We start from the raw sequence: 13,269 nt of genomic DNA on the forward strand, positions 1-13,269 counted from the left end.
TCATGATTCCCTTTCACAGAAAGTGGTAATCAAGCAAATAAAATCAAGAGTGACACCGCTAGCTCGTTCCTTAGATCATGGATTAATAGTCCGTGTCTGAATTTGCTCATCCCAACATAATTTATCATATATAAATTGGGCGATATCAAAAGTTGGATCAAAAATAAAATGCCTGAGAACTTTGATGTAATTGACTTTTTGTGTTTGAATCTTTTGATAGTACTTTCACTGTTTCATAAAAAATATTATACTTGTAAATTATATAGAATATAAATTTTTTTATTTCATGTGTCGAGTGAAAAAAGAAAATATTTGATGATGTATTGAGGGAGATTAGATAGATATTCACTCAACTAAGTAGTGTAGTGACTAGTGGCCAAATATTAAGAGAAAGCAATAAGGCTGGGGGGCCACCTAATGATAATGAAAGGACCTGTGGTGAATGTTTATCGAGTTAGATTAGATTAGGCCCACGTACTTCAAAATGTACGTTGTTTATGATGGAAGTAGGCACACAAAAATACCATAGCTTAAAAAATGTGACTTATTTTTTTTGTTAGGTAAACTTATTTTTAGTAGTATAATATTCCTTGGGTTAATTGTACTTTATACCTTGTTCTTTCTTCAACTTTATCTTAATTCTTTAGAGTATTATCGGAATATTATTACTAACTTATTTTATTGTACGTCTGATTAACTATGACGCTTTCCTCAAATCTATCATAATCCTTGAAAGTTGAAACTTAAACCATAAAAGAGTAGTACTAGAATATAGTTAATTTTTGAGTTACATATCGAAGCAGGTTTGATGCATCAGAAACGTGTATAACAAATAGTATACACGTGTCTTCTACTCTTCGTCCTGGATTCACTTTCACTACCAAATTAACAATATTCGGCATGCAGCAATCAGCATGCCATATCACGTTCCTGCCACTCAAAATTTGCTTTCATAAAACTAATTCACTATTATTAATAATTTAATACACGCTAAAATATAGTAAAACCTATGGAGTGCTCAATTAGAAGGCAAAATACTCGTGCATTTTCCTATAATCATTAATTTTTACACCCGTATTGTATTGTCATGCCGGTATTCGTCCGCAAATAGCAACACCAGATTTGAAAATGTGCCAAATTTTGATTGGGTTGTTCTGTTTTTATTTCAAATTTTTTATTTTCAAAATAATAATTGAGTATACATGTTTCAATTTTTTAATCATTCAAAAATTTCAAGTATATGCTATGTGTCAGCTTATTAGACATTTTATTTGCTTTTAATTTGAGCAAATGTGGTTGTTGGCTAGGTGTTGAGCTTCAGTTCTCATGTGCAATTCTTTTGCAAGATTAATCTAATTCTTGCAGCTGTACATGTATTACGGGTCTAATTAAACTTAGGAGTGCTAAGGTTATGTTCATTCTTAAAATCACTTAGCTCTTTTTAAAGATAAATCGACTTGATCAATTAGTACAATTTTCATTTGCATCGAACTTCACTATTCTTGATAAAATGATAAACCTAAATAACCAAATTCTTCTATGATTTCGGTAGTTGGATTAATCCGAAAACAAAGAATCTATAACTTTATTGGTTTAGTATAAAGTGGAGTATTAAAAATTTTGAATGTATTAATTGTACTTTTAATAACATTCTCTAAAACAAATTCGGGAATTTATTAAATTTTTTAAAAAACCACTACTATAATTTATTATTGAGTAAGAAATAAATTAAATAACAATCGATATTGGTTGACAAGATGTCTTTGTTGTGTTTGATTATAAATTTTGACAAAAAACAATAGGTGTCTACTGAAGCAAGTTTTTGCAATTAAATATGAGCATCCTTCCCCTCTCACTTAATATTATAATGGCAATAATTGAATTCGGACAAAAGTTTATACGTCAACACAATTTGTTTACATACTATGATTAAGTTTTGAAACATAGACAACATAGTAGGAATACGTAGAAGCTTACGCCATGTATCATTCCTCTAAGTATGAGGTAGGTTCCAGCAGTTGCGGTGAAATATTTTATTTGGATGATTTAATGAATAAAAAAAGACTATGAAATGTAGAGCTTGCATATTAAACCAAGTCTATAGAAACAACAATTTTAGAAGTAGTGTAATTGTAAAAAATAAAATAAAGTAAGGAATTATGCACATCAAATTTTGTGTTACACGTAGAGATCCAGTTCCATCAGCACCGCCCCCTGCTACAAGCGTCCCAATATTATAAGCACAATAGTAGAGATGTAAATATGAAGGGTAATAAATGAATGTTGGTTGAGGAAGCTGGAAGGAGGACCACCAAAAAAAAACAGATACAAACTGCCCCTCCTTGGTGGTATTGGTCGTATATAACACAGAGTTTGGATTCCACATAGAACATTCCGTCACATATAAATAAAGGAGCAAACATAAGACTCGCCCCCAAAAAACAGAAACAATCGAACATACAATGTGCGACACCCTCAACAACGACTACCACCTCTGCGAAGAGCTCGGGCGCGGCCGCTTCGGCGTCGTCCACCGCTGCTACTCCCCTATCTCCTCCTCCTCCTTCGCCTGCAAGTCCATCGCCAAGCGCGACCTCTCCTCCGACCCCACCGACCGCCGCTGCCTCGACGTCGAGCCTAAGATCCTCCGCCTCCTCTCCGCCTGCCCCCACGTCCTCCGCCTCCACGACGTCTACGACAACGACGACTATCTCCACATCGTCACCGACCTCTGCGACGGCGGCGACCTCTTCGACCGCCTCTCCTCCTCCCCGCGCTTCTCCGAGCGCGACGCCGCCCCGCTCGTCTCGCAGCTCATCTCCGCCCTCGCCTTCTGCCACCGCGCCGGCGTCGCCCACCGCGACATCAAGCCCGACAACATCCTCTTCGACTCGCGCGGGGGGCTCAAGCTCGCCGACTTCGGCTCCGCGGAGGTCTTCGGGGCGGCGGAGGAGATGAGCGGCCTCGTCGGCACGCCCTACTACGTGGCGCCCGAGGTGCTCATGGGCGGGAGCTACGGCGAGAAGGTCGATGTCTGGAGCGCCGGCGTCATCCTCTACATCATGCTCGCCGGCGTCCCCCCTTTCTACGGCGACGGCCCCGTCCAGATCTTCGAGGCCGTGCTGCGGGAGAGGCTCAGGTTTCCGACCAAGCTTTTCCGCTCGGTCTCGCCGGAGGCCAAAGATCTGCTGCGGAAGATGATCTGCAAAGACCCCTGCCGGAGATTCTCCGCCGAGCAAGTTCTCAGTAAGTGATGTATCCTTATCTTCTTCGATTTTGGCGGGAAAATCTTTTTAATTTTATCATCCCCAAATCTAATTTCGAAATTGATGCGGGATATTTTTGCAGGCCATCCATGGATAATGAATGGAGGAGAGATGGAGGATTAGTTGAAGCAGAAATGCTATGTAACGGTGATCTCTTATCAGCCGCAGAGGATGGTGTCAAAATTTGGGGGAAGAAGATACAGATATGCTTCGTTACAAAAAACAAAAAAAACCATGGTCCGCGTATCTGGACCGTTGGATCTGATGTTGGTGAGGTTTTAACTAAGATCAAATTTGGGAGTGGTTTTAATCGTGTAATTAAATACACGATGTAGAATGAATGACCATGAATCAAATAACCCAAATTTAGGTGTTTGTTTGTTTGATATCCATATTAAGGGGCGATGAAGAATACAAGGATGTAAATGTCCTCAAACATACTCCTACTAGATTATGTTGTATATTATATTAATATAAATATATGACTCTCGGTGTGCTTCTAGTATTGTTGATTTCATGAGCATCGTCTATGAATTTTATGTGATAATAATTGATTCATCTACAGTTTTACTCTTTCAGCAAGGATCCCATACGGCAAAATACCAAATTGTAGAGTATTGATAAATAAATTAGTTAAATATTCAGTTATAGTTTATTCTCCAAATTGGAGATGCCCGAAGGTGATTATCGGGCCCCGCAGAATCGGTGTCAAGCCACAGCTATCGCCTATCAGTGAGTATCACAATTTTATCAAAAATAAAGTCTCTTTCTTTCTCCAAACCACCTAATGTGGCCCTGCTTATGCAAAGCCGCACCATCGAGAGTCGTGTCACGTGTGTCCTCTCTGTCTTAAAAGGAATTAATAAATTTATTAGAGGTTACATATTTCATTTAAATATCTACACTCCCCCAAATATTATCCCATTTTAACTTGGCACAAATTTTAAAAAATATAATGAAAAGTGAGTTCAAAAAATTAGTAGAATATGAATTCTACTTTTATATAATTTTATAATAAAATATGAATATAAACGAGTTAGTGGAATATAAGATTCAATACAAAAAATGGTAAAACATGAAATTGAGACAAATTTTATGGGACGGACGGAAATGAAAAAACCGGACAAACTTTTAGGAACTGAAGGAGTATTATTTAACATCACCAAATAGCTTAATTAAATAGTCTTATAATGTAATTATGGGATTTTTTAATCTTTGTTAAAATATAATTATGAATATTAAACTCTAATAACTATTAATTAATAATGTAGTATACTTAAGTTGTGTCATTATTTATGAAGAAAATTGAAGTGCATGTAGTACAGAGCAGGACCACCAGCCAAGTGAATTGCATGTACATAGTAGAACCACCAACGTAGTAATTTGCATGTACATAGCAGGGCCACCAGCGTAGCTAGAAAGAGGTGGTTGCGGGAGTTAGATCGAAGGCCTCGTCCTATAACAGTGTTGTTTAGAACATGCTTTTAAGGTATAGAAAGTTTTGATCTAGATCTTTCTTTTTGCATGTTCGTATTTTAAGTTCATATTTTGAGTTATTTATATTTGATATCATTGAATACAACAATATCTCTTTTTAATTTCGACTATTATACAAGATTACTTTATTAGCTATGAGTTTGCTAACAAAATAGTTAGCTTGTTTGAAATCCATTTGTTGGAAAAAAACTTTTTTAATTTTCGTTTTATTCATATTCTAGCTTGCTAGTGTCTTTTGAATATTTTGCTATATAATTAATATTTTATTTTCTTTTTAATCAATTAATTATACTTTGTTCGAAAAGGATCATTTTATTCTAGTAATTAATCAACCAAGTTTGAAATTAGGAGGGAACACGTGGAATCACAAGCCATCGCACATGAAAAAAGGGGGTGTATAAGCATCCAAATTTGAGATCTGATGCTAATTATATGGAGTATTTTATTTGGTATTTCTATTCAAAAAACCTATTTGTCTCCCAAAATGTACGCGTTTGTTCTTCTTTTTGTCCTTGTTTAAATTTTCAGTACGAACACGGTAGAGAAAAAGGACGGCCACTTGTCTTAGTCATTAAGTTTTTAGTTCCATGACTAGACTTATATTCTTTCCTTTCTCTAAAAATAAAAATTCTTTCATTTTAAATTTATTCCATAAAAATAGAAACTTCCTCTTTAAGAAATTTCTTTCTCGGATGAGACTCATTTTTCACTAACACATTTTTCTATCTATCTCTCTCTTACATTACCATTTTTACATAAAACTCGTTCTGTTTCAAATATTGCTACTTTTACGGGACAAAGGAAGTATTAACTTTGGAAGCTTTATTACTATGTACTAGTATTAAGAAGTACTCCAGCTATTTTATAGTAGTAGATCAGTCATTTCAAAGAAAAAATTTATAATAAATAGTTAAAATGAAGAAATAGTAAAGTAAAAAAAAAGAAATAGATAAAAGTCTTATCTACATTATTTTCTCTCCTACTATACTATTTATTCACTTTAGTTATTTATTATCATTTTATATTGAAATAAATGCATAAAATAAAATGAGTATACTCATCTGGAATAAGAGGAATAAGTATATTTTAAATAGTCAGCACAAGGATAAGAACCTTTTTATAATAAATAGTTAAAATGGAGAAATAGTAAAATAAAAAAAATATATAAGAATCTTCTCGACATTATTTTTTCTTATACTATACTATTTATTCATTTTAATTATTTATTATCACTTTATTTTGAAATAAGTGCAAAAAATAAAATGAGTCTACTGTTCTAGAATAAGAGGATTTAGTATATTTTAAATAGTCGGCACAAGGACAAGAACCTACCAAAAGCCAATACACGGAAAGCACGAAAAATATTAAAAATGAAGATGGGAACGAGAATCAACTTTAATAAAATTGATATTTATGAATGGGGGCATATTATTGGTATATTCTTTTGAACAGTGTCAAATATATTCCGCTTCCTTCATTTAATAAACGAGTGAAATTGTTAATTTCTCTAGGATTCCAACTTTTGACTTTGAATATGAAAGGAAAAATTATACTCCTCCTCAATGTTTAAATCAATCTTGATAAGCAAGCCTAGTTATTCTACAAAGAGTGTGGAGTTAATATAAACTAGTCATGAAAGGTGTGTTTTAATTATCAAATAGTATCAATATCAAGGCTCCAGTCAATTATCTGGTCAAATTATGGATTATCAAAGAGTTGATTAAATTTATCAGAGCACACATTTCTAATACGGAGTATTAATTGTTTCCTTTGCATGGGATGTAAACATTCAACAAATTTTGATATAATCAAATTTGCATTATTCGGTGTATTGAGGCCTCCATGTATGGTAATACTAGTACACAAGCAAAACTGATGGGTCACAAGGCTTACTCGGCCCATGATATGTGGCCCAAAACTATGGACTTCATATTTTCACGTCTAGTTTATTGGTGTCATGCTTTAATATATGGTGTACCTCAACTCCACAATATGCAGAAGGAAAAAATCAAATTAATTTTCAACGATTTTGCTGTGAATGATTTAATCTTGTGTAATTTATGAATAGATGTACAAAATTTGGTGAGCTTTAACATATATGATGCAAATATATATAGATGACTCGTTTTGTCATTTTAAAATGTTATAAATAATATATTCAAGATGTTCATTATTCTTTTTTAGTTTGTTCCACTCAATATGTCACCTTTCTATATTTAAAAATAAATCTCTCTATCCTCCTTCATTAATTCAACTATCTTTTACTCTCTACATACTCTACCTTACAATTTCTCCTAAGTTCTCGTGCCACACAAGAAGGTGGACGTCTTAAGTGGGACGTAGTCATGTAGATAGTTCAATTTACTCTAATTTATACTAGTGGATATTACATTGCAAACTTATTATTTACACATTCTATTACTCCCTCCATTTTTTAAAAATAGGAAGGTTTGAAACGACACGAGTTTTAATGCACAATTTGGTAAAGTAAGAGAGATAAGGAGAAAAATTGGTAATGTAAGAGAGAGGGATAGAAAAAAGTAATGAAATTAATATTAGTGGATTATGGGGTCCATTTTAAGTTATTAATTGTAGTGGTATAAGTGATAAATAAATTGTTGTACAAGGGTATATAGATTTTTTAAAATAGAAAGTTTGAAAGTTGCTATTTTTAAAGAACAGACTAAAATGAGAATAGTTGTTATTTTTAAAAAACAGAGGAAATATAAAGCTATATACATATAAAAATTAAATGAGTCTCATATTTTATTAATTTTTTTTAACGAAGTCAAAAAATTCTCTTCCTTAAAACACAGTCAAAATGAATCATTTAATCTAGACGAGGAAATATTGTAGTGTTTTTAAAAAGAAAAATAAAGAGATTGATGACATCCATGCATTCGTAATCCAATAGGTTACATCATTGATTAGTATTTGCAGAAGTCAAATGAGAAATTATTCAACATTGGGGTCATACTGACCAACAAAATACAAGAAACTCAGGTCCCACCCAATAATTGAATCCTTTGATTTTATAAAATGCACCATGTCACATCATTCAATTCCCATTTCAATCAGGTCAACAAAAACATTACCATGAATTATTAGCTTGGATAATTCCTTTATAAAAATTAAATATAGATCACCCATGAATGCATAGTTTATAATTCAAACGAATTGCAGAACTGATACGACCTGTGTAACCACATTTTAATAGTGCTTATTTGTCACTGTACAAGTGGCATATATACATATTTCAAAAATCAGGATTTAACATTAAAAGAAAATACTAATATTTTATGTAAATATTATGATCATTTTCATAGCTTGCATGGCAACCTATCCAGTTGGCAAATAAAATATATAAATATCTCAGATGTTGAGAAAGAACTATAAATATTATCAATACATTTTCATGAGCTACTCAACTTATCACTAATTGTTTCAAAGTTAAAAATTTTATGCACTTTTATTCCGACATCTAAGACTTGCGGATTTTGATATATACCAACCCAAGTATATTTTGGTTGAACTGTATAATGCTCCAACAGAAAAGTTCATGGACTTTTATTATAGTATTAGAATATACTATCGTTTTGGATTGTCAAATAATTATCTTAAATATAGGACGATTGATTCAGCAGTATATATCTAACCTTCAAATTAGATTCAGTAAACTCCACATATAAGAGATGAAAATAGTAGGAGGGAAATCAAATGACACTCCTTGTATCATTACATCATACATATAGTTAAACAACCTATAACGAAGCACAATGGATCAAAAATGTATTGTCTTTCACCGTAATCAATTCAAATATGAAATTGTTTAATAGTAATAAGGAGAGGTCGAAGTTGAATTTTCAGACAAAGCAAGCAACTCCTCCAAATAATCCGACCCCAAATCCTCCAAAACCACGACCTCCTTGTCGGCCGCCTGCTTCTTCTTCCTCCCCGCCGACTTCCTCTGCATGGAGTGGCGCCTCTTGAGAGCCAGCACGGGCGAGCAGCCCTCCTCCACCTCGCCGCTGTAGCCCATCTCCCTCAGCGACTCCCACACCACCTCCGCCGGGTAGTTGAGCACCGCCGCCGCCCCTCGCATTGCGAAGGCCGCCTGGTCGTAGGCCAGCGCCGCCTCCTCCGCCGTGTCGAACGTCCCCAGCCACACCCTCACGCTGTTCCTCGTCGAGTCCCTTATCTCCGCCGCGTACTTCCCCCACGGCCGCCTCCTCACTCCCCTGTACATCACCTCCTCCGCCGCCGTCGCTCCCTCCGCCAGAACTCCGTGGAGGAGCATCTCTTGGGAATCGTCTTCGTTGAAAGGCAGACTGCCGCCGAACGACGACGTTTCGGGAGAAAATGTGGAGGACGCATATTGGTAATGGTAATTGCCTGAATAATCCATGCTATCTTAGCTCCGAGTTAAAAGAAATGTGTTTAATGTGAGGGATTTCTAACTATAAATAGAGAATGTGGAATTAAAAGAGTTTGAATTTCGTAGTCGTAGGTTTGATCTGTTCTTGTTATGGCAAGTGGGATTTGGTCGTATCGTACTGGTTTTGAGCTGCTGTGGGATTTATATAGAGGCGGGAAGATGTGGCAATCAAATAATTTAATAATAATAGTAATAATAATAATATGTAGGGCTAAGAAAGGGATGCTTATTATATTATGAGCATTTTATTTGAGATTTTAGAGCTATAACATTGTGTGCACGTGGGTCAAAGCGCATGGCGGCGTTATTCTTTTCCAGTGACGTCGCTTTGTGACGTCATTAAAAACATTTTTACACCATAAAATATAATACTAGTGGCTATATATGACTTAGGAGTGGATTTAAATTTAATGTTTTATATGCTTGGTATTGAATTTGGTTTATAAATGGACAGGGTACAGTTGAGGGAGCTGCATGGAGACAGTTTGGGTTAATTTAAAATTCAAAATCACCAAGTATTCGTCTTTTTGTTTTTGTTTGAATTTAAACAACTTTCTTAGTGTTGTTCATTTGTTTAGTAATGCATATATCCTCGCACGTGAGCACATATTTTTTTTTTCATTGTGAATGTAACTAGAAAATGGTCCATGAAATTTAATTTGCACATTTGCGGTCATAAACGGCTGTACCTCAAAGAATTAGAGAATTTACTCATTTATCTCAAATTATTCGGCAAAATCACAATATTATTAAAAATCTGAACAATGACAGATTTAAGTTTTAATAATTTGACACTATTTTTGCATATAACTTTGAGAACAACACCAAAATGGAGAAAATGCGTACATAATCCCTCTCCAGAATATTTAAGGTGTCAAATCATGCGGGTTGATTTATTATCGGATCAGCTTGATAACGGCCTAACCCAATAAAATCTAATCTAAACCAAATATGTTAAGGAAATTCTCAACTCGAACATGAATACAATCCGCTGCCTTCAAACCCAAACACGACACGAACCGTTAGCGATAAGATATATTATGGGTTGATAATTGACATGGTACGATAACAATCAGGACTTTGATATACACAAACCTAGCGAATAAAAATAAAGTACTGCTAGTAATTTTTTTTATAAAAGTAAGAGTACAATGATATTTTTAATGGTTTACCTGAACCCAATTCAACCCGAAATTACCAGGTGTTTAATGGGTCAATTCAATAAGAATACAAATCAATAAAACTTGATCAAAACCTACTCCCTCCGTTCCATAGTAATTGAAACATTTCTTTTTGGCACGGAGATTAATAAAAATTGTGTTAGGTGAGTTAAGTAAAGTGAGAATAGAGTGGAAAATGAAAAAAGTAGAGAGTTGAAGAGAGAAAAAAGTAAGAGAGAGTAAAGTAGGTGTGGAAAAATGTGTTGACTTTTACTAAAAGAATAATGACTCTATTACTATGGAACATACCAAAATAGCAAAATGACTCTATTATTATAGAATGGAGAAAGTATTAATTTTTTTGGGGTTAATGTCGAGTTTCCGTATAGTACTCGTTATGTCCTTCCATCAGATGAATATTGGATTTAAAATGTTGGCGGTAATTCAAATATCAGTTTGATTAGACTTGTCCATTCTCGCAAGAAATGACGTTCTATGGTTAAAAATAAATTAAAATAAGATGAATTGATGGCAAAATAAAATGATTTGATCAGTGAATTTGTGGTGGTTTGACCATGTGATGGCCACAATTTTGCTATCACCTATTACTATTTGTGGTCAAAAGTTTTGGAATGATGCATATGATGATGGTAATTGAGGGCCACGTAACGGCTAAAACTGTATATTTATTTATTTTTAATTACTTTTACTTTCTCTTCACATTGGATTGGATTAATTAACCAGTGTGAATCAGACAACCGAGATTAAAATATTTAATTCCACGTAATAACTCTATGTTTGCAAAAGTAATAATGGAATTTAGCCTTTTGATTTAGTGATTTAGTGCGTGATTATAATAATCATAGGTGAGTAAGTGTACAATTTGGATAAATGAATTATATAAGCTAGTGCTCTTCGTCCTATTATCTCACACTTTTTTGAACTAAGAAAATGAGAATTGAACCTCTAGTTATATCTCTTTTTTTATATTCACTCTCACCGATAATCTGACCATAAGAATTGAACCTCTAGTTATACATATTTTCATATTCACTGTCGTCGTGCATTATTTTCTAAAAAGCTATTTTTTTCTGTATGCAAGAGGAGGTGTCTAGACATTTTCAAAATAAAAAGAAATTCATCATAATTAGTACAACAAGTGGGCTAAAATTCAATTCTAACATTTGACCAATAAGAGCCAGTATTCAGCTCACTCCTTTTGCTCTATGTATAAAGTATAGAACATATTGATTGGGAGGGTGCATGCACCAAAATCACATTCATTTAACATGTGAGTGCCAAATTTAATGATACTGTATTATCTTCTTTTAGTTATTATTAAAGATGATTCTGATTGGCTGCAAAATGTTGATAGGACTAGGACCTATTGGATTCTTATTTCCCCATCCACATTAGGAAACAGATATATAGAAAAGAACTCCTTAAAAACTTTACCGACAATCTTACACTAAGTTTTCAGACCCTTTACTTAGCAATTTTTGTTTATTCAAAGAAGAACTTTTTTGTTCATAACATTTGAAAATAGTTTAAGAAAAATAATTGATAAATATAGGGTATTATACCATTCATTAATGACAACAAGAGAGTTAATTCAATGGGATATTGTAGCCATGTATGTCCAAAAATTAACTGAGAAAAAATGCAGAACCAGACTTTTCTTTTAGGTCAATTACAATTTACAACACATAATATTGGTCAATTCAACTTGGTCAAGTTATGGCACGTGAAGATTAGTAGTAGCAGATTACTTAATTAGTTATTTATGAAAATAAATGCGTAAATATTCAGGAATTTCGCAACTCGCATATGAATTTTGGCTTCCCATGAATGAATAAATTACATAATAAAAACATTCTGCTAATTATTTAAAATATTGTAAAAATGTACAATTCCTAATATAGTTGCCATTATATTTACTTATTATAATACTCTCTCCGTCTGAACTAAATTACAGTCGTATTTCTTTTTGGTATATCCCAACTAAGTTGAGTTATATTTTTAGCAAAAAACAAAACATTTGATCACTCTTACTTTATTACATTATATATTTTATTCTCTCTTTATCTTTCCTATTTTATTCTTCTCTCTTATTTTTCAACATAATTTCTTAATCTCTGTGTCCAAAAATAAGACTGAACTTAGTTAAGAGGGAATGAATAATTATTTTTATTATCGTCAATGTCTCCGTCTAATTAATGACAGTTTTGACCAACTTGAAAGATGGTCAGCATATTCGGGAAGATTTTGAAATTCTTCGGAAGTTCAAAGTTTGGTAGTCAAAAGTTCCAAAATATGAATAAAAATAAATAATAAAATAGTGGGAGATTTGAATGGCAATTGATCCACTAAATATGATTGGAACTTTCTCATTTATTTTGTCTGCCCTTCATACAGCATATCAAACATTAAAGTGGTCTCAAAGTAGTTATATAAAATCAAACGAAGTGATCATTTAATCCAAACTTTGTTGCAAATTAGACAGTTGAATACAAAGTTTTCCTGAGCTAGTGCACGTGTGGTGATCAATTCAAAATGGTGTATCATAAAAAGTGACGTTTTGACCAAAATCGACAAAGTTATGTCGTGGGGAAAATTATCAAAAATATTACTATTAACTTTGGTTAAATTTTGATATATCCTGCTATTTTAAATCAATCATAAAAATTATAAATTTTAATATTTTTTTCTCAATTTTCTCATGTAGTATAATTTGGTGAAATTGTATTTAAATTGACATTAAAAAAAATTCAACGAGGATAATACCACCTATAAATTTTATCATTTTCATCAATACATGTAACAAATGGGGAGTGATCAATTGCTAACTCATCATTTAATTGCTAACTACAACTAATTTAAGGCCATAGGATTTTAGAAAACGTGTGGTCTA

At 33.4% G+C, this 13,269-nt stretch overlaps 2 protein-coding genes across 2 annotated transcripts; one reads left to right on the plus strand and one right to left on the minus strand.

Moving 5' to 3' along the window:
* The first annotated feature begins 2,277 nt into the window (after window positions 1-2,277).
* On the plus strand, window positions 2,278-3,771 carry LOC125185314 (phosphoenolpyruvate carboxylase kinase 1-like). The gene is made up of 2 exons (XM_048081837.1): window positions 2,278-3,246; window positions 3,349-3,771. The coding sequence occupies exons 1-2, from the start codon at window positions 2,463-2,465 to the stop codon at window positions 3,387-3,389; spliced, it is 825 nt and encodes a 274-aa protein (XP_047937794.1). The 5' UTR covers window positions 2,278-2,462; the 3' UTR covers window positions 3,390-3,771.
* Window positions 3,772-8,409: 4,638 nt separating this feature from the next.
* On the minus strand, window positions 8,410-9,300 carry LOC125224405 (ethylene-response factor C3-like). Its single transcript, XM_048127801.1, has one exon. It carries the CDS (start codon window positions 9,166-9,168, stop codon window positions 8,593-8,595), a length of 576 nt encoding a protein of 191 aa, XP_047983758.1. The 5' UTR covers window positions 9,169-9,300; the 3' UTR covers window positions 8,410-8,592.
* Window positions 9,301-13,269: the final 3,969 nt, after the last annotated feature.

Source organism: Salvia hispanica, chromosome 4 (assembly GCF_023119035.1).
Source record: "Salvia hispanica cultivar TCC Black 2014 chromosome 4, UniMelb_Shisp_WGS_1.0, whole genome shotgun sequence".
NCBI lineage: Eukaryota > Viridiplantae > Streptophyta > Magnoliopsida > Lamiales > Lamiaceae > Salvia > Salvia hispanica.